Source organism: Mauremys reevesii, linkage group 5, assembly GCF_016161935.1.
Source record: "Mauremys reevesii isolate NIE-2019 linkage group 5, ASM1616193v1, whole genome shotgun sequence".
NCBI lineage: Eukaryota > Metazoa > Chordata > Testudines > Geoemydidae > Mauremys > Mauremys reevesii.
In genome coordinates, this window is record NC_052627.1 from 73,934,629 (window position 1) to 73,955,318 (window position 20,690).

Here is a 20,690-nt window from a genome sequence, read left to right on the forward strand (position 1 = left end):
TTCTTAAACAATGGCTTTGCCACAGAAAGACCTCACGAAGTTCTTAGATACCAAGGCTGACATTCGCCAGAAATTTGGCGTACTGACTCTACCAGTATGCACCCCTATAGAGGGGATCAAAGTGAACTCTCCTAGTGATACATGTCCGTGAAAAAATCTTTATTACCTTTAGATAAAGAGAATGATCTTTTCTTCATATCAGAGAAAATCTGTTTTTGTTATGCTTTATGAGAACTTCCGTAGTTTCTTGAACCTTACCATGTTCAAACAAAACTATTTATTTCTTGTGTAAAACCTTTGTTTTCCAGTGTAATCTACCAGGTGTAGAAGAATGTATGCAGCTAGCAGAGACTGCTCAGGCAAATGGAGACATATTTGAAACCATAAAATACTATTTGTTAAGTACAGAACCAGAAAAAGCCCTTCCTATTGGCATTCAATATATTAAAGGTAGGCTTGTGAATGGAAGAACCTGATCTACATGTAGTCATTTGTTTGGCTTCTTTCTGCGTTGGTATTTACCATTTTCATTTTTTGTTTGTATTTTTCAACAGAACAAATTAGTAGCTCAGATTGGACTTTGGATTCAGTGTGTCCCTTTCTTGATCTTCTAAGCTATATACGCACTGAAAGATTAGTACTGCATAAATGTAGTGAGTGAGTATGCTTCCCATGACTACAAAACTGAGCCTTCCCTCTTTTTTTAAAGATTACTCTTTCTCCTTGTCTTCAGTCATGTTTTCTACTTCTTTCCTGCAGCCAGCAATCACTTGGATATCTTTACAACATAGCTCTGAGCTTACCCATCTGAATAAAAATAACAAATACAACTATATGATCTAATCCATCAGCCCTAACATGGGCAAACTTCCTTTGAGCCAATGGGTGTTTTGCAAATGTTGGGACTGAAGGTTAGGTCCTAAATTCAGATTCATGCCAGCCTATCTGCATCTGTAGTAGCAGAGCAGGATCTTGAAGGGACAAATGCAAGATCTTTTCTGGTTGAGTTTCACTGAATTGATGAAGGTGGTGTGAGAACTTCAGGCCACAACCTGTGCATTCCCTATTTTGGGTAGTTATCGAGAAGGTTGTGGTGAGACCACTATTAAATTATCTAGCTTCCTCAGAACTCCTTGACACTCTAGTCAAAATGGGCATAAACCTGGGTTTAGTACACAGGCTGCACTTTTTGCATTTAATTTTCCCTTTGTGGTAACAATGATCAGGTATTCTTGCTGACTTTTAGATATGTCAGCTGCCTTTGAAACTGCTGATCATGAAGTGTTGCTGACCCATCTTTCATCTCAGGCAGGAATAGCTGGGTGGAGGTTGCTTTTTCTAGCTAAGACCCAAAGAGTTGTAATAGGCAATTATTTGTCAACTGTAAGGGCACTCTCATGTAGGGTCCTGCAGGATTCCATCTTATTGCCCCTCTTGTATCAATGTGTATATCTGGCCTATTAAAGGAGTTAGTGAAGAGACTCAGATGGCATTGTTTTCAGGCTAATGACCTTAAGTTTTATGTCTCCAATTCAAATGACCAAGCTGGAGCTGTTGAGAGACTAATGCAGTGTATAGATGAAATTGAGGCATGGATGAGAGCAAGCTGGCTGAGACTCAATCCAGGCAAGACAGGTGATGCTGGTAGGTTGAGAGAAACAACCCGAAGAGTTAGTGGATATTTTATTTGCACCAAAAAGCAAGGGTGTTCAGCTGCCATTGTTAAATTAACTGCATTTAGAAGTGACTGTCATGATCAAAAAGGTGTTTTACTATCTACCTCTAGCCAGATGAGCACGACATACTCTTTCAAATTCAGATATAGCTACTATCATTCATGCCTGTGTCACTGCAAGGCTAGACTATCCCAGTGCACTCTGTGGGGGATACATCTTAAATTTAATAGGCAGCTGGAACTGGTGCAGAAGGTAGCTGTCTGGTTGATAACTAGGCCATTCTGTAGAGAGCACGTGGCTCTGCAGATAGATTTTAAGGTGTTGGCTTGAACTTATAAAGCCTTAAATGGCCAGAGTGTAGTTGAGCACCTCTATCTTCATGATACACTGGCTTTGTCTACACTACGCAGCTTTTAGCAACACGGCTGTGTGCTAGAAGCCGTGCTGCTAAAAGGTGCGCATGTAGTGTAGCTGCTTTTTGTCAGCAAGAGTGCTTTCCTGCCTACAGAAAACTTCCACCCCAACGAGCGGCAGTAGCTTTGTCGGCAGGAGAGTGCTCCTGCCAACAAAGCACTTCTTCACACCGGTGCTTTTCCTCAACAAAACTTTTGTCTTTCGGGGGGAGGGGGAGGGATGTTTTCTTAACACCTTTAAACTACAAAAGTTTTGTCATTCACTTGCCAGTGTAGACAAAGCCACTGTTGCAATCATGATCACCAGAGACACTGATGGTAAATCCTCCTCTGCATAACAGAGAGAGCATTCTCCATAAGAGCCCCAGAGCTCTGGTATGCCCTCCTGCTGCTGGTCTGAAATGCCTGGATTTAGGGACTTATGCTGCAGTGCCTAGGCTTTGTCTACACTGCCAATTGAATGATAAAACTTTTGTCGTTCACAGGTGCTTAAAAAGCCCCCCTTCCCCCCCAATGACAAAAGTTGCAGCGGCAAGTGGCAGTATAAACAGCTCATTGTTGGCAGAAGCGCTCTCCTGTCGACAACGTGAACCCCGCTCCTAGGGGTGGAAGTATTTTATGGCAAAAGTGCCGACAAACAGTGTTTACACTGCCCGATTTTTAGTGACACAGCCGCGTCGCTAAAAGCAGTGTAGTGTAGACAAAGCCTAAATGTTTTGCCTGGTTTAGAGAATGAGGGAGTTTTTTATTACTGGTTATAAATATGATATAATGCATTCAGTTTTCCTAATTGACATTATCGTGCCTGACTGCATAAAATCAGAGGAGGCTTTTGTGGGGGGAAGCAAATAGGAAACAAAACAATGATAAAGAAAAGGCTCCTTAAGGGAATAATGTGAGAAGCTATTAATTGGGGAATGGCCCTGTACACCTCGATCCAGGCTAGCCAGGATTACATTTCCCAGATCTAAGCCTACAATCAAAGGGGATACTAAACCTTTAAGAGTTTGTCTATGCTGCAATCAGACACCCGCAGCTGGCCTGTGGCAGCTGACAGGCTTGCAGGGCTCGGGCTGCGGGGCTATAAAATTGCAGTGGTAGATGTTCAGGCTCAGAATGGAGCATGGGGTCTGGGACCCTGCAAGGGCGGGGGCAGGGTCCCACAGCCTGAGCCTCGGGAGTTTTACTGTAGTGTAGACATACTCTAAAACAGTGTTTCTCAACCTTTTTGATGCCAGGGACCATCTTGCGCCCTTTCTAAACTGTGTCAGGGAGATTTTAGGGACTGGCGTCAGTCCACGGACTCGTCATTGAACAACACTCGTCTAAAAGACTGGTGGAAAAAAGAAGGGGAGGTGTGAGATATCAAAGGCTGCCTGGTGGAGAGTCTCTGACAGAGAGAGCGAGAGAAGCTGCAGCAAGCAGGCTGTTTCTCCTAACCCAGAGATTAATGAATTTATCAAAGCTTGTAAGGAAATGTTAAGATCTAGGTAAGGGGAAATAGACATATAAGCCTTCGTTTTTACCCTTTGCTCTCCATAATCTGTACCTTTTGAGTGAATGAATATGTTATGCTTTCTTTCAAAGAAGCTGTTTTTATCACTTTTATTGGCTGCTGTTGCAGGCTCCTGGAGGTAAAAAGTTTACAGGTGCCAAACCCAGTTGACCCTGTCATGTTAACACTCTTGAGAAACAGATGCTGTAATCCAGAGATCCAGTTCCAAAGTGATTGGAACACTGGATTCCACCCTGGAGACAGGTGCAGGGGAGCCAGGCCTGTCATTGAAGGGATGAACCAAGAGGAACTAAAAGGGATCTAAAGTGCAACTTGCCCTGTAACCATGGCCCCTGCTTTTGAGGAGAGGACTGAAGTACTGGCTAATATGTGGGGATGATATTGTTTGTATGTGGAGCTGTAGCCTGCTGAAAGGAGTGAGCTGGCTGAAATTTGTACTTGAGTTTATTTTAAATAACTGAAAATGCTGAGTCCATGTCGCACTTTTTATTCTGAAGCATAAGAAAAAATAAATATCAATAAATGGAATCAGTGTTGAGCCGATAAAGTGTAGTTTACAGTTATCTGGTTTAGAACTTAAATGTAATCAACCAGGCAGCACACACATTCCCTACAGAAATTCACAGATCAAGCAATATTTTAAATTATTTAGTAGAGTAATAGTCTGTTTAAAGTTTCTACAGATGATTGAAAACTCTGATTACTTTTGATCCTTTTCTATTTTTTTTTTTTTTTTAGAGTTCGGAATGAGCTGCTGATATTGTCCGGTTACGCTGGTGCTTTACTTGCTATTAGAAGACAATATGCTAGCATTGTACCTGCACTTTATGAATACACAAGGTAATATTAATTATATACCTACTTGCATTGCAGTAGCACCCAGGAGCCTGGGTTGGGATTATGATACACAGTAAGAGAGAGCCCCTGCCTCCAGAAGCTTATCTATCTAAAGTCCCATTCCTGCAATGAGCTCATGTGGATGTACTCCTAGGCTCACTCAGAGCTCCATTGGCTTCTTGTATCGCACAGGCACAAGGTCAGCCTGAAAGCAGAATTTGGGCCTCAGTCAAACTGTGGTTCTGAAAGAAAAGATTGTTTTTTATAAGTAGATAGATATTCTAGATCTTCTCCTTGCTTTATCATAAGTTATCAATTGTACTTTATAATTTTATTTGACTGAAATTGATTTGGGAAATAATAAGAGAATTTTATAAGAGAAACAAGAAGCTAAGGAAAAATAGCTTAATAATAATCTATTTGTGACACTTAAGATATCAAACTTTGAGGCGTCCTGGGACTCAGAATCCATGTAAGGGTCAGGAGAACAAGGACCCTCTAAAGCTGTATTTCTTTAGCCTGACTCTGCAAGACCTATAAAATCCACCACAATCTGACCTCATGGCTTTTTAAGCTCCAATCCAACAAAACACATAAGCACATGAGATGTCCCAGTAAAGTCAAATGGCCCTGTATATATGGTTAAAACATAAGTACATGCATGCTTGTAGAATCAGGGACTGAGTAAACTGAAAAGCTGTGTCTCTTTTCTTGCTCTGGTTTATGTAAAATTAGGTCCAGTGTTAGTTTTCTGAAAATTCCTATTTCCACATGTACTCTGACAAGACAAGGTTGTTTCAGATATTGTGCTAAATCACATTACACTGATCCACTTAGCCCTCCAACATCCTCAGATATAGTATTTATCATTTCAGCATACGCCAGTCAATAATATGTATCAAGGCACACAATTCCTATGAGATTCAATAACTGTCATTTTAAAAAAAGCATATATAGCATTAAAAATAGGCTTCAAAGGAAAACTCTGCAGTTAAATCAAGATAATTATATATGAAAATATAAAAACTAATAATTCCTAAATTTAACTCTAGTGGTATAGGAAAAATATCCAATTTTATGGTCAATTCAACATTTACTCAGACAGATTCATATTGCTAATTTCTAGCTTCTTTTCCCTTCAATTCTAACAATGTATATTTTCTTGATTTAATTATTTTCTGTGGGAAGATATTTTAATTAGTTTTTATTTCTCATTTTAGTCAGCTTTTAAAACGACGGGAGGTATCTGTACCCCTGAAAATTGAACAGCTTTCTGAGGAACTAGATGCTTGGAGAGCTTGTACTCAGTTAGCCAACAAGTATGTGTGAAACGTAAAGTTATCATAATTAAATTACTATGATTTAAATATGCTCATTGTAAATAAAATGTTTTATCCCATTTTTTCTTTGTAGAATATGAATATATCAATTTATGTAAAAATTAAGATACTTCATTTTGAAATAATAATCTTTGTTTTTGTGCATCTTGAGGTATACTGCAAATGGAAATGCATAGCTTAAGATGAAATATATTTTACTCACAGATCTACTGATGAATTGTCAGATACCCCTCCATCCGAATCACAGAGAATGGTTTATTCAACATTGGTATCACGAATAAAAGAAGAGCCTCTTAAAGGAATTATTGGACCAGATTACGTCACTGGGTCTAATCTTCCTAGTCACTCAGATGTTCACATCTCTTGTTTGACAGGGTTAAGGATACAGGTACCATTTTATGGAGCCTGAGTGCTCTTTTTTGGAACACTTAATAAAATAACAGTTACTTTAAAGACAGTCAAACCAATTGTTTTCAAGTGAAGAGACTGAATAAAAATTGAAAATAGTTGAGGCTTGCAGCATTCTCAAAGAAAACCTCTGAGGAAGAAGGGCAAGTTGGAATATTGCTCTTGAGTACCCTGCAATGGCAAAAGCTGCCATTTTGCCTTGGAGGACACTGTCCTTAACTACAGTAGGCTATACAGAAAAGAAAAATTTCAGGAGGAAAAAATATTTGAAATCCCCAACTGGAGCAGTCAAAAGTTTTTAGTCTGTATAAGGAATAGAAATTTCTCTTAGCACAGGAGTGGGCAAACTACGGCCTGCACGCCAGATCCGGCCTATCAGGGCTTTGGATCCAGCCCGCGGGATTGCCACCACTGTGGCCCCACGGGCCCCACGCCACTCCCGGAAGCAGCCGGCACCACGTCTCTGTGGCCCCTGGGAGTGAGGGGGCAGAGGGCTCTGTGCGCTGCCCTCGCCTGCAGGCACCACCCCCTGCAGCTCCCATTAGCTGGGAATGGGGAACCACGGCCAATGGGAGCTTCGGGGGAGGTACTCGCAGGCGAGGGCAGTGCACGGAGCCCTCTGCCCTCCCCACGGGCCGCAGGGATGTGGTACCGGACGCTTCCAGGAACGGCGCGAGACCAGGGCAGGCAGCCTGCCTGAGCCCCGCTGCGTGCTGCTGCCACCCGGAGCCGCTCCAGGTAAGCGGCGCTAGGCTGGAGCCCACACCCCAAATCCCTCCTGCACCCCACACCCTAACCCCCTGCCCTGAGCCCCCTGCCACACCACACACCCCTCCTACACCCCAACACCCTGCCCTGAGCCCTTCCTGCACTCCAACCCCCTGCCCTGAGCCCCTGTGTACACCCCGCACCCCTCCTCCACTCCAACCCCTTGCCCTGAACCCCTTCCTGCACACTGCACCCCTCCCACACCCCAATCCCCTGCCCCAGCCCTACATTCATGGCTCTGCATGCATTTTCCCCAAATCAGATGTGGCCCTCAGACCAAAAAGTTTGCCCACCCCATCTTAGCATATGCTGTTTTAATATATGTGATCTATTGCCAACCTCACCGTGGTTTGACTTGAAAACAATTTAAAAGTTTTATTTTAGACTTCACACTGTCCTTAATGTGTTGGAAATATGTGTTATAATATGCATTTCTAGAGTGCCAACCACTATAGTACCCAGGAGCCATTACATGAATTAAAAACATACATCGGTGATGTTTCAGAGGACAGTTCTCATCTTTTCCCCATAATTAAATAATATAAAACATACACTTTCAAACATGACTATCAGCTTTCAATTACATTTATCGCTTATACAGTGCTTTGTGATCAAAGTATTTCACATATATTAATCCTCAGTACATTCTTGTGAGGTATGTATTATTATTAGTGTGGGCTTGTACACTCCAGCGCTTACCTCGGTATAACATAAGTCACTCGGGGGTGTGAAAAAGCCACCCCCCCACCCCCACCGAGTGACAAGCTCTCCTGCTGACATAGCTACTGCTGCTCAGGGAGGTGGAGTAATTATGCTGACAGGAGAGTATACATCCTCAATAGCCACACAGGAAGAATTAACTGTAAGATAGTTTGTAAATATTACAGAGTTATTATCTGAAGATGTATCTAACTCAGGAATTTATGAAATGTGAAATTTGGGCTTGCAGATTTTAGGACACATCTGTTTACCTGATAAGTACAGCATTATAAATTGAGTAGGAAAGTTTTAGTCAGACTTGATTATAACAGGTATAACTTTTTAAGGCTGTAAAGCTATTACATAAATTAGTATTGTATTCTCTATTCATTTTCATCTCAGATGAAGTAAAAATGTGCCTTTGCTAGACTGCATCTCTTCTGGAAGTATGGAGACATGATGTGTATCTTTTTCCTCCCCTCCTCAAACATTCACAGGGTCCAGTGTTTTTCCTTGAAGATGGAAAATCAGCTATTTCATTGAATGATGCTTTGATGTGGGCCAAAGTGAATCCCTTCTCACCATTAGGAACAGGAATACGACTCAACCCATTCTGATAAGACTTTTTCCTCTGTAGTGCTTAAAACAAGTAACATCCAGCCGGTTAACATTAATTTAACCTTGATTGTTGAAGGATAGAAAGATGGCAGTTGATTCTTCCTGAAGGACAGTTATTTGAATTTTGCAAAATGTAAATGAGAAAATGAAAAATGGATTTTATATATATATATATAAAGTTTATATGATAATCCAAAGAAAAAATGTCCTTACATAATTTACAGCCATGTTTTTTTTTAAAAAAAGAGAATACTGTTGTCAGACAACATTAAAATATTTCAGTAAATGTTTGTGAGCAAATTGTAAAGTAAGTAAAGAAATATCTGAACATTAGCAAAATACTGGGGTAGCTGAAACTGTGAAATTAATAAGACATTTTTAAATACATCAATATGCATTATGCTTTTATGAATTGCCACTGAGATACAGCTGAGTTTCATACATTCTGTATGTCCTTTTATTTGTATCTAATACTTGGTAAAATGTGATTCTAAAGAATGATAGTGTAAATTAAATGACAATATAGTCAAAATACTTCAATTTTTAATTAAAAAATCTTTCCATACGATAAATATTTAAGCTTTAAAAGGAAAAGAGAAGTCATTTTGATGAATATCTAGATTAGGATAAATTATTATATTTTCTAATAAATCTGTCTTTAGCACTCCCCCTCATTATATTTTATTGAGCACTAAAATGTGTTCTATTAACCTTATTTTTTTAACAAATAGCTTGTAAGTAATAAGCAGCTTATTTAATGAAAATTATTGAAATACATTATGTAAATTAAAATTTTTGTTTTTTAATTTTGTATAGATTGTAAAAATTTGTATGGTATTGAGGACCTGTTACATAAATATGTGGGCATTGCTTTATTTAGTTGGATGGTTAGTTCACATCTAGTATCGTGCCCAAATGAAAGAAAAAATGATGGCAGTAGAATATTTTATTCTAAAAATTGTCCATAATATCAAATACAGGCATGAGAAGACCAGTTGTTCACAGATAGAATTGTTCTTCCATCAAATAGCATTAGAAATCCTTTTGCTGGGTTCCCTGATCAGCATGTTAGTGACACTGTTCTCATCAGTTTCACTTCCTCTTTCCCCTGCCCTCCCCCCGCCCCAAAAGTTATTCTGGTTAGGATATCAAGAGATAATAGTAAAAATGACTGAAAATGTTTTAAATAACCTGTACAAAATAGGAATAACACAAGATATAGCCCTTCTCAGCTTAAAATGCCTTGCAAACCTAATCCTTACACTATCCCTATGAGGTAGTAAGGAATGTCCTCGTTTTACTAAGTGGAAACTGAGACAGAGAGGCTAGCTGATCAGCCCTAGGCTACAGAGGAAGTTAAAACTCAGGAATTCTATGAAGCATGGAAAAAACATTTTTTTTAAGTTTAAAGTTAATAATTTTATTCCACAAAGGGTTTATTGAATTTATTACAGATTTTTGGCACCTCAAATAAATAATACATCCTAACTACCAGCCCTTGTTTTGCAAGGAGCAGTACACATCTGTACACCTTTATTTAGATATCAGAGGGTTAGGTATCACTTTATTGCTTCTACCATTTGGGATTTGTTTCTCTTTGTTTAATTATATGGAGTTTGGGGAATGAGAGTTGGAATTCAGAAAAAAGACCCATTATACTAATTTGTGGAAGAACTATAACCTCTCCAGCTGTGAATAAATGATGGTTATTTTTGTTGAATCAAAGATAAGTAGTTACCTTGTGCTGTGTGACTTGTATGTCTGATGTGTATGTAAAAGAAATATAGGCATTTTTCAGATAGGGAAAGATGGAGAGGATTGGTCATAAACACCAAAGTTTGTTTAACTGTATGAACTGGAATCTGAAGGATTGACTCAACTGCCACTCTATTCTTTAAATCTTTGGTAATATCTTGAAGATTTGTATTTAAATCTTTTAAATAATTATAAATATGTAGTAAAACTGCATCAATTTGTGGAAGTTGTGCCTTAGTGTGGAACCTCAGACAAATCTATTCCCTCTTTCAACACTGAGGGAGGTAAATTATTTTTTCAGTGTTAGGTTTAGAGTATAAAAATTGAGTCAAAGGGCACTTTTTATATTAGAAATATGTCCGCTAATAGTCTTTGTGAACAAAAATTATGTTGTATTTGCTTTAAGGTAGTCCTTACCCTATGTGGGGGGGGGAGAAACATAAGAAAAAATATTGTAAAATGTGCATTTACTGTTACAATAAATGTAGTCGTAACTGTCAAAACATAGCTGCATCAATATTTTCCAAAATAATTTCACATTGTTTGCTAAAATGTGATTTCATTGTCAAGCAGAACTGCTCAACTATAGCTATTTCCCCTTCATATTAAAAAAAAATTCTGATGTCTTCACCTTCAAATAATTGCTATACAGTGTCTGAATTTCTCTATTGCTTTCCAGGCAAAAATACTTCAAGCCATAAAACTTTTATATCCTGTAACAGGTGCTCTGAAAAAATCTCTTGTGATCTTAGTGTTCTTGTAATAAGTGCGAAACTAATAAAATGTCTCTGCCAAAGTCACATGTTTATCAAAATGAAGAAAAACATGTCAAAACTATTACTATTGTTCTAAGCTTCAGAGACTGGAGACAAACCCCAGTTGTAAACTTGATCACAAATCTTAGAGAAAAGCTAATTTTATGTTCTGATATTTAATTTAGGACAGCTCAGATTTTGACTCTTGTAACAAAAATTTAACAATGCTACAAGTAAAAGTGCACTATATGTGGACAAGGACTTACAAAATTCCAGTGATACTGAATAGGCCAAAAGGCAAGACTGCAAAAAAAACAAGTAGTGTCCCTCCTAAAACTGATGACATGGCATTAAAAAAACCAACATTTTCCAGGTGTGTAGTGTCAAATTAAAATTGTGTAAAGTCATAAATGCTGCCTATTCAGGGTGCATAAAGACAAAATGATATTTTAAAAAAAAACAAAACAGATTTTTTTTATTAAATAAAGGCCAATTTTTAAAAAACAACCCTATTTAAAATTCATTTGAAATTGACAACTTATAATAAAAGCATGTAAATGAATACAAAAAATAAGTAGTACATGTTTGATGTAAAGTTTTAAAGTCAGATCACTGAACTGCTGAGACTCAGTTTCAGAGGAGTAGCCGTGTTAGTCTGTTTTCAGCAAAAACAACGAGGAGTCTTGTGGCACCTTAAAGACTAACAAATTTATTAGAGCATAAGCTTTCGTGAGCATACATCTCCAGATGTATGGAGAGAAAATTACAGTAGGCAGGTATATTTAGATTTATTTACTTTGAACACTTCAGAGCCCACAAAAGCTTATGCTCTAATAAATTTGTTAGTCTTTAAGGTGCCACAAGACTCCTCGTTGTTTTTGCTGGGACTCACTAGCTAACCACTTGGAACCAGAGTTTGTTGAAGTGCTAAACCAGCTTTTTACAGCAGTAGCCTCTTCTGAAGATGCAGAGAGAATATCTTCATTTTGGTTTATTTAACTAGTTTAATTCAATGATTAGTCCATTCAGAGTTAAGAAACTGATTGGAAGCTGAAAAGGCAGAAGCCTTGTTTTTACCTCTTCTAATCTATAAATAAAAATTAGTTATGAGAGGATGAAGTTTACTAGTTTTAAATTTTTGAAGGGTATGTTTACCAGAAACAATCAATTCAATTCACTAACCGATAATGCTTCCCTTTGTTTAGTAACCCAGTTAGCTTAAAATGTAAAACATTTTTGATAAGTTTATGAATTTAGCACATTTAAAGTAGTTGTATTTAATAAAAAATAAAACGCTGTTTTTCTGCATTTTAATTAATTTGAATTTCCATTGAAATAGAACTTGACACAAATCAAAAGTAGAACATTAATCATCTACTAAGAAATGCATTATTTTCAAACATAAAAAAATGTAAAGATTAAGAAGGTGAATAAGTGTAAATTCTTCTTCGAGTGATTGCTCCTATGCATTCCAGTTAGGTGTGCGCGCCGTGCGTGCATGGCTCTTCGGAACATTTTTACCCTAGCAACTCCGGCGGGCCAGCTGGGCGCCCCCTGGAGTGGCGCCTCTATGGCGCTAGATATATACCCCAGCCAGCCCGTCCGCTCCTCAGTTCCTTCTTATTACCCGTGACGGCCAGTTGGAACAGTGGAGTGCTCCTTTACCTCCACAGCCCTAGCGTTTCTCCATTTCTTCAGTGTACATAGTTTGTTAACTTAAGCCTGGTCTACACTAGGCGTTTAAAACGGTTTTAGGAGCGTAAAACCGATTTAACGCCACAACCGTCCACACTAGGAGGCACCTTATATCGATTTTAATGGCTCTTTAAATCGGTTTCTGTACTCCTCCCCGACGAGAGGAGTAGCGCTAATATCGGGATTAACATATCGGAATAGGGTTAGTGTGGCCGCAAATCGACGGTATTGGCCTCCGGGCGGTATCCCACAGTGCACCACTGACCGCTCTGGACAGCATTCTCAACTCGGATGCACTGGCCAGGTAGACAGGAAAAGCCCCGCGAACTTTTGAAATTCATTTCCTGCTTCCCCAGCGTGGAGAGCTCATCATCACAGGTGACCACGCACAGCTCATCAGCACAGTTAACAATGCAGTCTCCTGAGAATCGAAAAAGAGCCCCAGCATGGACCGCTCGGGAGGTACTGGATCTGATCGCTATATGGGGAGAGGATTCAATGCTAACAGAACTGCGTTCCAAAAGACTAAATGAAAAAGTATTTGAAAGAATTTCTAAGGCTATGACGGATAAAGGCCACTGCAGGGACTCAGTGCAGTGCAGAGTGAAAGTTAAGGAGCTCAGACAAGCCTACCAGAAAACCAAAGAAGCAAACGGAAGGTCCGGGGCAGGTCGAAAAACATGCCGCTTCTATGCTGAGCTGCATGCAATTTTAGGGGGCTGTGCCACAAGTACCCCACCCCTGACCGTGGATTCCGAGGTGGGGGTTGTAATCTCTGCCATGTCTGAGGATTATGCAGATGGGGAAGATGAAGAAGAAGAGGAAGACCTAGCAGAGAGCACACAGCACTCCGTGAATCCCAGCAGCCAGGAGCTTTTTATCACCCTGACGGAATTACCCTGCTCCCAGCCCTCACAAGCAACTATTCCAGACAATGACGCCATGGAAGGGAGCTCTGGTGAGTGTACCTTTGCAAATAGCAAACATTGTTTTTTAAGCAAGCCTTTTTTAATGATTGATTTGCCCTGAGGACTTGGGATGCATTCGCAGACAGTATAGTTACTTAGAAAAGTTTGTTAACATGTCCGGGGATTGAGAGGAAATCCTCCAGGGACATCTTGATGAAGCGCTCCTGTAGGTACTCCAGAAGCCTTTGCAGAAGGTTTCTGGGCAAGGCATCCTTGTTCCGGCCACCATGGTAGGACACTTTACCATGCCATGCATGTAGCAAGTAATCAGGTATCATTGCGTGTCAAAGCATAGCAGCGTATGGTCCCGGTGACTGCTGGCATTCAAGAAGCATCCGCTCTTTATCTTGTTCTGTTATCCTCAGCAAAGTGATATCGTTCAGGATAACCTGGTTAAAAATCAGGAATTTAAGTAAGGCGGGTGGCCATTTTTCTACTGGGTTCGTGGAATGCAGCAGCTTAAAAAAAACACTTTCCTGCACATAGCAAAGCGGGGGGAGGGGAGGAGTGAAATGCCGATGATCTTTTCTGTTTGGTCACCGGCGATCTTCCCCAAGCTACCAGACACGCAGTGGGTGGGGGGGAGGGGGAAGGTTGTTGATTAGCAGGGAGCTAGCGTGGTATTAGCCATGTGTTGTGGGGGAGGGGTAAAGACAGTGGCTTACCATGGCCGCATGCAAGCTGAATTCTGATGCCTGGACCTGTGTCTGTGAGATCTGTAACTCCAGAGCTGCAAGCACTATTAAGATGAAAAATGCGACCTTGTAGGGAAATCACATGTGCTAGGTGAATAGTGATGTTCACTGTGAAACAGTATAACCATTGTTCTGTAAAATGTATCTTTCTAAATATTTATCTCCCTCATGCAGCTGCAAATATTTCAACCATCCCTCCTCCATCCCAAAGGCTAGCACAGATAAGGTGGAGGAAAAAGAAGACGCGAGATGAGATGTTCTCGGATATTATGGAAGTTACACGCAATGAAAGAGCTCATCTGAATGAGTGGAAGGACGTGGTTTCAAATTACAGGAAAGAGGCCAGTGAACGTGAGGACAGGAGGGACAACCGAGATGAGAGGTGGCGGCAGGAAGACCGGCAGGAAAATCAGCGGTTGCGGCAGGAAGATCAGCGGTGGCGGGATGCAACTCTGGGGCTGCTACGTGATCAAACTGACATGCTCCGGCGTCTTGTGGAGCTTCAGGAACGGCAGCAGGATCACAGAGTGCCGCTGCAGCCCCTGTATAACCATCCTCCCCCATCACCATGTTCCTTAGCCTCCTCACCCAGACGTGTAAGAACGCATGGGGGGAGGCTCCGTGCACCCGCCCACTCCACCCCCGTGGACAGCCCAACCAGAAGGATGTCGTTACTCTGAATTTTTTTTTAATGGCCTTCTCCATCCCTCCTATCCTCCTCCCAAAGCACACCCTTACTTCTCTCCCTCTTTTTATAATGAATCAATAAAGAATTCATGCTTTTTAAATGAGAGTGACTTTATTTGCATAAGTAAGCTGTACTCGAAGGGGAGGGAGTTGCTTACAGGGACTGAGTCAATCAAGGGGGTTGGGTGTTCATCAACAAACACAGCAGTCACACTGTACCCTGGCCATTGATGAAGCTCGTTTTCAAAGCTTCTCTGATGCGCACCGCTTCCTGGTGTGCTCTTCTAATCTCCCTGGTGTCTGGCTGCGCGTAATCAGCGGCCAGGTGATTTGCCTCAGCCTCCCACCCCGCCATAAAAGTCTCCCCCTTACTCGCACAGAGATTGTGGAGAATACAGCAAGCAGCAATAACATAGGGGACATTGGTTTGGCTGAGGTCTGAGCGAATCAGTAATGTGCGCCAGCGCGCCTTTAAACGGCCAAATGCACATTCCACCACCATGCGCGAGGTGTTTAAAACATCCATGATTGCGGTATTGAGCTGAGCAGGGTCCATGCTTGCTGTGCTATGGTGTCTGCACAGTTCACCAAGCAAAAAAGGCGCGAAACGGTTGTCTGCCGCTTTCAGGGAGGGAGGGAGGGGTGAGGCTGTACCCAGAACCACCCGCGAAAATGATTTTTGCCCCATCAGGCACTGCGATCTCAACCCGGAAATGCCAAGGGGCGGGGGAGGCTGCGGGAACTATGGGATAGCTGTGGGATAGCTACCCATAGTGCAATGCTTCTGAAATCGACGCTAGCCTCGGACCGTGGACGCACACCACCGATTTAATGTGTTTCGTGTGGCCGCGCACAATCGATTTTATACAATCTGTTTTACTAAACCGGTTTATGTAAATTCGGAATAATCCCGTAGTGTAGACGTACCCTTAGTTTAGTTGTTAGATTAGTTGAATAAGTTTAGTTAGATATAGTATAGTAAGGGAATTAGGGGGGTTTAGCCCCTCTTCTTCCACAACCGGTGCGGGCTCATGCCCAAGGCACCGGGATTTAAGCCCTGTGCGGCTTGCCAGCGGCACATGCCGGTCGGGGACCCGCACGACTCCTGCCTGCGCTGCCTCGGGGAATCCCACAGAACAGATAAGTGCCCGATCTGCACGGCGTTTAAGCCGCGCACTAGAAAGGAGCGGAACTCTCGCCTGAAGCAGCTCCTTACGGAGGTGGCACTTCAACCTCCCGCGCCGACCCCAGCGGCACCGAAATCGTCCTCAGCGCGCAGCGCACCAGCGGCACCGAGCCGCCCCGGTACCGAGACTGCTCGGGCTTCGCAGCTGGCACCGGCGTCCCGGCACCGTTCCCTCTCTCCACCGAGGAAACGGAAGACGGCACAGACGGCTTCTAAGCCTCATGCTCTGGGACAGCTTACCCAGCCATCACCGGCACCTCCGGCACCGGCTGTGGTAGTGCACAAGCCATGCACGGTTCCGTTGACTCCGGCACCTCAAGAGCCGTTGAGTCCGGTACCTCCCTGCTCCCCGGTGCCAACTGCAGTCGAGCTACATCTCCCGTCCACGCCCGAGACCTTCTCAACGGCGAGAGAGCTCATCGAGCTCACAGAGGCACCGAGCCTCCGGCCCCCGGCACCGCCGGTGCGGGCTGTTCAGTCGGTGGGCAAGCCGGCGATGATGCGCCCCCCCCCCCCGACCCCTGACAGACGGGATAGATGGCGCTCCAAGTCTCGGTCCTGGTCCCGATCCCGGAAACGGTTGCCGTCACGCCGATCCCGATCCCGACACCGATCAACGTCTCGGCACCGGTCTCAGTCCCGGTACCGCTCAGCATCGCGGTACCGGTCGTACTCCCGGCGACTCTCCCGGTCCCAGTCACCGGACTGCCGGTACCGCAGGAAGTCCGGCTCCTGGTACCGTTCTTGGCACCGCGACTCCCGAAGCCGCTCCCGTCACCGCCGATCGAGATCGCGGTCATGCTCCCGGTACCGAGGCAGTCGATGGTCCCGATCTCCATCCCGGCACCGCGACGGTCGGCACCGATCCTCGGCACCGTCCGGGGACAAACTGCCAACTTCCTCGGCACACTCCATCAGCGCCTCTGCCCCCCCCCCCCGGCCTTCGCGTCAGCCGTCAGTCGCCTCTCAGGTGGGCAGCGGGAGAGATCTCCGGGCTGGCACCCAGAACCAGGACCTTGGACCACAGCAGTGGGGTTTTTGGGTCCCCTGGGCCTACCACGAGCCTCAAGGGCTCCCTTTCCCCCCACGTCCCGCGGGTGCTGAACACAGGGTGCCAGAAGCCACAGTGAGCAGGCCTCCCCCATCACCACCGGGTGAGGCCCTGTCGCCACCTGGTCCCGCAGAGCATCCGGGGTCCGACACGGCTTCCCACCCTCCGGAGCAACCACCGGCAGATGTGGTGGTCCAGACTCTATCCTCATCTTCCTCACCGGATGAGGGGGTGGCGGGGGCTTCTACGGCGGACCCCCCTCCGATTGACTTGCGGGCCCACCAGGACCTTCTTCGCAGGGTGGCGAAGGCTATTGACCTCCCGGTAGCGGAGGTCCCGGAGGATGACGACCCGGTGACCAGGGTGATCGGAGCTGAGGCCCCGCTGCGGGTGGCCCTCCTGTTCATCCGGACTATCCAAAAGAATGCCACTATCATCGGGCAGTCACCGGCGTCCGTCCCTCCTACCGCACGGGGTGTCGAACGAAAGTACTCGGTTCCACCCACCGGCTACGAGTATTTGTACACCCACCCCACTCCGGACTCCCTCGTGGTGCAGTCTGTTAATGACCGCGAGAGGCATGGGCAGCCGGCGCCAAAGTCGAAGGACGCCAGGCGCATGGACCTGTTGGGCTGAAAGGTGTATTCGGCAGGGGGTGTCCAGCTCCGGATTGCCAACCAGTTGGCCCTCCTAGCTCATTACACCTTTGACATTTTCGTGTCCCTGTCTAAGTTCTCGGAGCTGCTCCCGACAGCTTCCCAACAGGAGTTCTCCGCCCTCATCGAAGAGGGCAGGAAAGCCTCCCGGTCCTCCATCCAGGCCGCTCTGGACTCGGCGGACTCAGGGGCCAGAACTCTGGCCTCAGGAGTGACCATGTGGTGCATCTCCTGGCTGCAGTCCTCCATCTTGCCGCCGGAGGTGCAATATACCTTACAGGACCTCCCCTTTGAGACTCACAGTCTTTTCTCAGAGAAAACGGACTCCAGGATTCAGACCCTCAAGGATGGTCGTATCGCTGTTCACACCTTGGGTATGCACACACCAGCTACGCAGAGGAGGTCATTCCGGCAGCAGCAGCCCTACCAGCCATTTACCCAGGCCAGGTCGCGGCCATATAATAGTCGGCGAAGCAGCCTAAACCGCCATAGGCCATCCGGCAACAAGCGCAACCAGGCCCAGGCATCATCCAAGGCCCCGCAAGGGCCCAAGCAGGCGTTTTGACGGGACGCCCGAGGACGGCCCATCAGTCTCTTCCCCGGATCCTTCCCGTTTATTTTGCAACTGCCTTTCTCACTTCCTCCCGGCGTGGTCCCAAATAACAATGGACAACTGGGTACTTCATACTATCCAGTGCGGGTACCGCCTTCAGTTTGTTTCACCCCCACCCTACCACCCACCCTCCCCGTCCCTCTTCAGGGACCCCTCTCACGAGCAATTCCTCTTGCAAGAGGTCGAGAGTCTGTTGAGCTTGGGTGCCATAGAGGAGGTGCCGCACGATATGCGGGGCAGGGGATTCTATTCCCGTTATTTTCTCATCCCCAAGGCGAAAGGAGGTCTCCGGCCTATACTAGACCTCCGGGAGCTCAACAGGTACCTGGTCAAGCTCAAATTTCGTATGGTAACCCTGGGGACCATTATTCCCTCCCTGGATCCGGGAGACTGGTTTGCCTCCCTCGATATGAAGGACACGTACTTCCACATCGCGATTTACCCTCCCCATCGACGCTACCTGCGTTTCGTGGTCAACAGCGCGCACTACCGGTTTGCGGTGCTATCCTTCGGCCTGTCCACCGGGCCGAGGGTCTTCACCAAGTGCATGGCAGTAGTTGCTGCAGCCCTCCGCCGTCGTCGCATACACGTCTACCCGTATCTCGACAACTGGCTGGTTCGCAGGCCATCCCGACAACTGGTAGCAGATCAAATGGCCGAAATACTATCCCTGTTTTGGGTACTGGGCCTTCTCGTCAATGCCGAGAAGTCCTCTTTGACTCCATCGCAAAGAGTGGAGTTCATCTGAGTGGTCCTCGACTCCACGGTGGCCAGGGCCTGCCTCCCTCGACCTCGGCACCAAACGATGGTCTCCATCATCCGGGACCTGCACACCTTTCCCACTACAACAGTTCGGTCCTGGCTATGCCTCCTGGGTCACATGGCATCCTGCACGTTCGTGACCACGTACGCGAGGCTGTGCCTTCACCCATTTCAATCCTGGCTAGCGTCGCACCGCGAATCCATAGACATGGTAGTCACAGTCACGAAACCAACCCTCGACTCGCTCAACTGGTGGCTGGACCCAGAGATTGTGTGTGCAGGAGTCCCGTTCCGCCCCCCTCGCCCATCCGTCACCCTCACCATGGATGCCTCGGCATTGGGATGGGGGGGCTCACCTGGGCGACCTTCACACCCAGGGTCTCTGGTCGCCCCAGGAGCTCTCCCTCCACATCAACATCAGAGAGCTGCGAGCAATCCGCTTGGCGTGCCACACCTTCCGCGCCCGTCTACAAGGCCGATGCGTGGCGGTGTTCACGGACAACACGACAGCGATGTTCTATGTGAACAAGCAGGGCGGAGCCCGCTCCTCCCCGCTCTGCACGGAAGCGATGCTCCTGTGGGACTTCTGCGTGACCCACTCGATTCGCCTGGAAGCGTCCTTTCTTCCAGGAGTGCAGAACACGCTGGCCGACCATCTCAGCAGGTCGTTCCTCTCCCACGAATGGTCCCTCCGCCCAGATGTGGTGCACACAATTTTCCAGAGGTGGGGGTTTCCCCAGATAGACCTGTTTGCCTCCAAGGAGAACAGAAAGTGTCACCAGTTTTGTTCGTACCAGGGTCTCTCTCCAGGCTCCCTGTCGGACGCTTTCCTTTGCTCCTGGACGGATCACCTCCTCTACGCCTTCCCTCCATTCCCGCTCATACACCAGGTGCTGCTCAAACTTCGGAGGGACAGGGCCCGTCTTATACTCGTCGCTCTGGCCTGGCCGAGACAGCATTGGTACACCCTGCTGCTCGAGCTCTCCGTTTGGGATCCCATGCCCCTTCCGTTGTGGCTGGACCTCATCACGCAGGACTTCGGCAGACTCCGCCATCCGAACCTGCAGTCCCTCCATCTTACAGCTTGGTGCCTGCGTGGTTGACCCACGCGGAGAGGGACTGTTCGGCGGCAGTACAGCAAGTCCTCCTAGAGAGCAGAAAGCCTTCCACTCACTCCACCTACCTCGCGAAATGGAAGCGTTTTGCGCTCTGGTGTGACCAACGTGGCCTCAATCCCTTCGTAGTCCCTATCCCTACAGTCCTGGACTACCTCTGGTACCTTAAGGAACAAGGTCTTGCGGTCTCCTCCTTGAAGGTGCACCTGGCAGCAGTGTCCGCCTTTCGTCCATCCATGGGAGGTCGGTCCATCTTCTCCAACCAGATGGTTTCCCGCTTCCTTAAAGGCCTGGACCGCTTGTACCCGCCGGTGCGGCGTCCTACCCCGACCTGGGATTTAAATCTCGTTCTGGCCAAGCTTATGGGACCGCCCTTCGAGCCCCTGGCCACGTGCTCTCTACTCTACCTCTCCTGGAAGACAGCCTTCCTAGTCGCGATTACATTGGCAAGACGAGTTTCTGAGCTCTGTGCATTAA

At 45.7% G+C, this 20,690-nt stretch overlaps 1 protein-coding gene across 3 annotated transcripts in view; it reads left to right on the forward strand.

Annotated features, from left to right (window-relative positions):
• The window catches only part of WDR17 (WD repeat domain 17), a 107,013-nt gene extending 98,397 nt beyond the window's left edge, over window positions 1-8,616 (forward strand). For all 3 annotated transcript variants that reach the window (XM_039542258.1, XM_039542257.1, XM_039542256.1), the window contains 6 exons: window positions 309-450; window positions 555-657; window positions 4,344-4,445; window positions 5,663-5,761; window positions 5,987-6,170; window positions 8,155-8,616. In XM_039542258.1, coding sequence (XP_039398192.1) covers window positions 309-450; window positions 555-657; window positions 4,344-4,445; window positions 5,663-5,761; window positions 5,987-6,170; window positions 8,155-8,274 — 750 coding nt within the window. In that variant the 3' untranslated portion in view covers window positions 8,275-8,616. The remainder of the gene's footprint in view (window positions 1-308; window positions 451-554; window positions 658-4,343; window positions 4,446-5,662; window positions 5,762-5,986; window positions 6,171-8,154) is intronic.
• The last annotated feature ends 12,074 nt before the right edge of the window (window positions 8,617-20,690 follow it).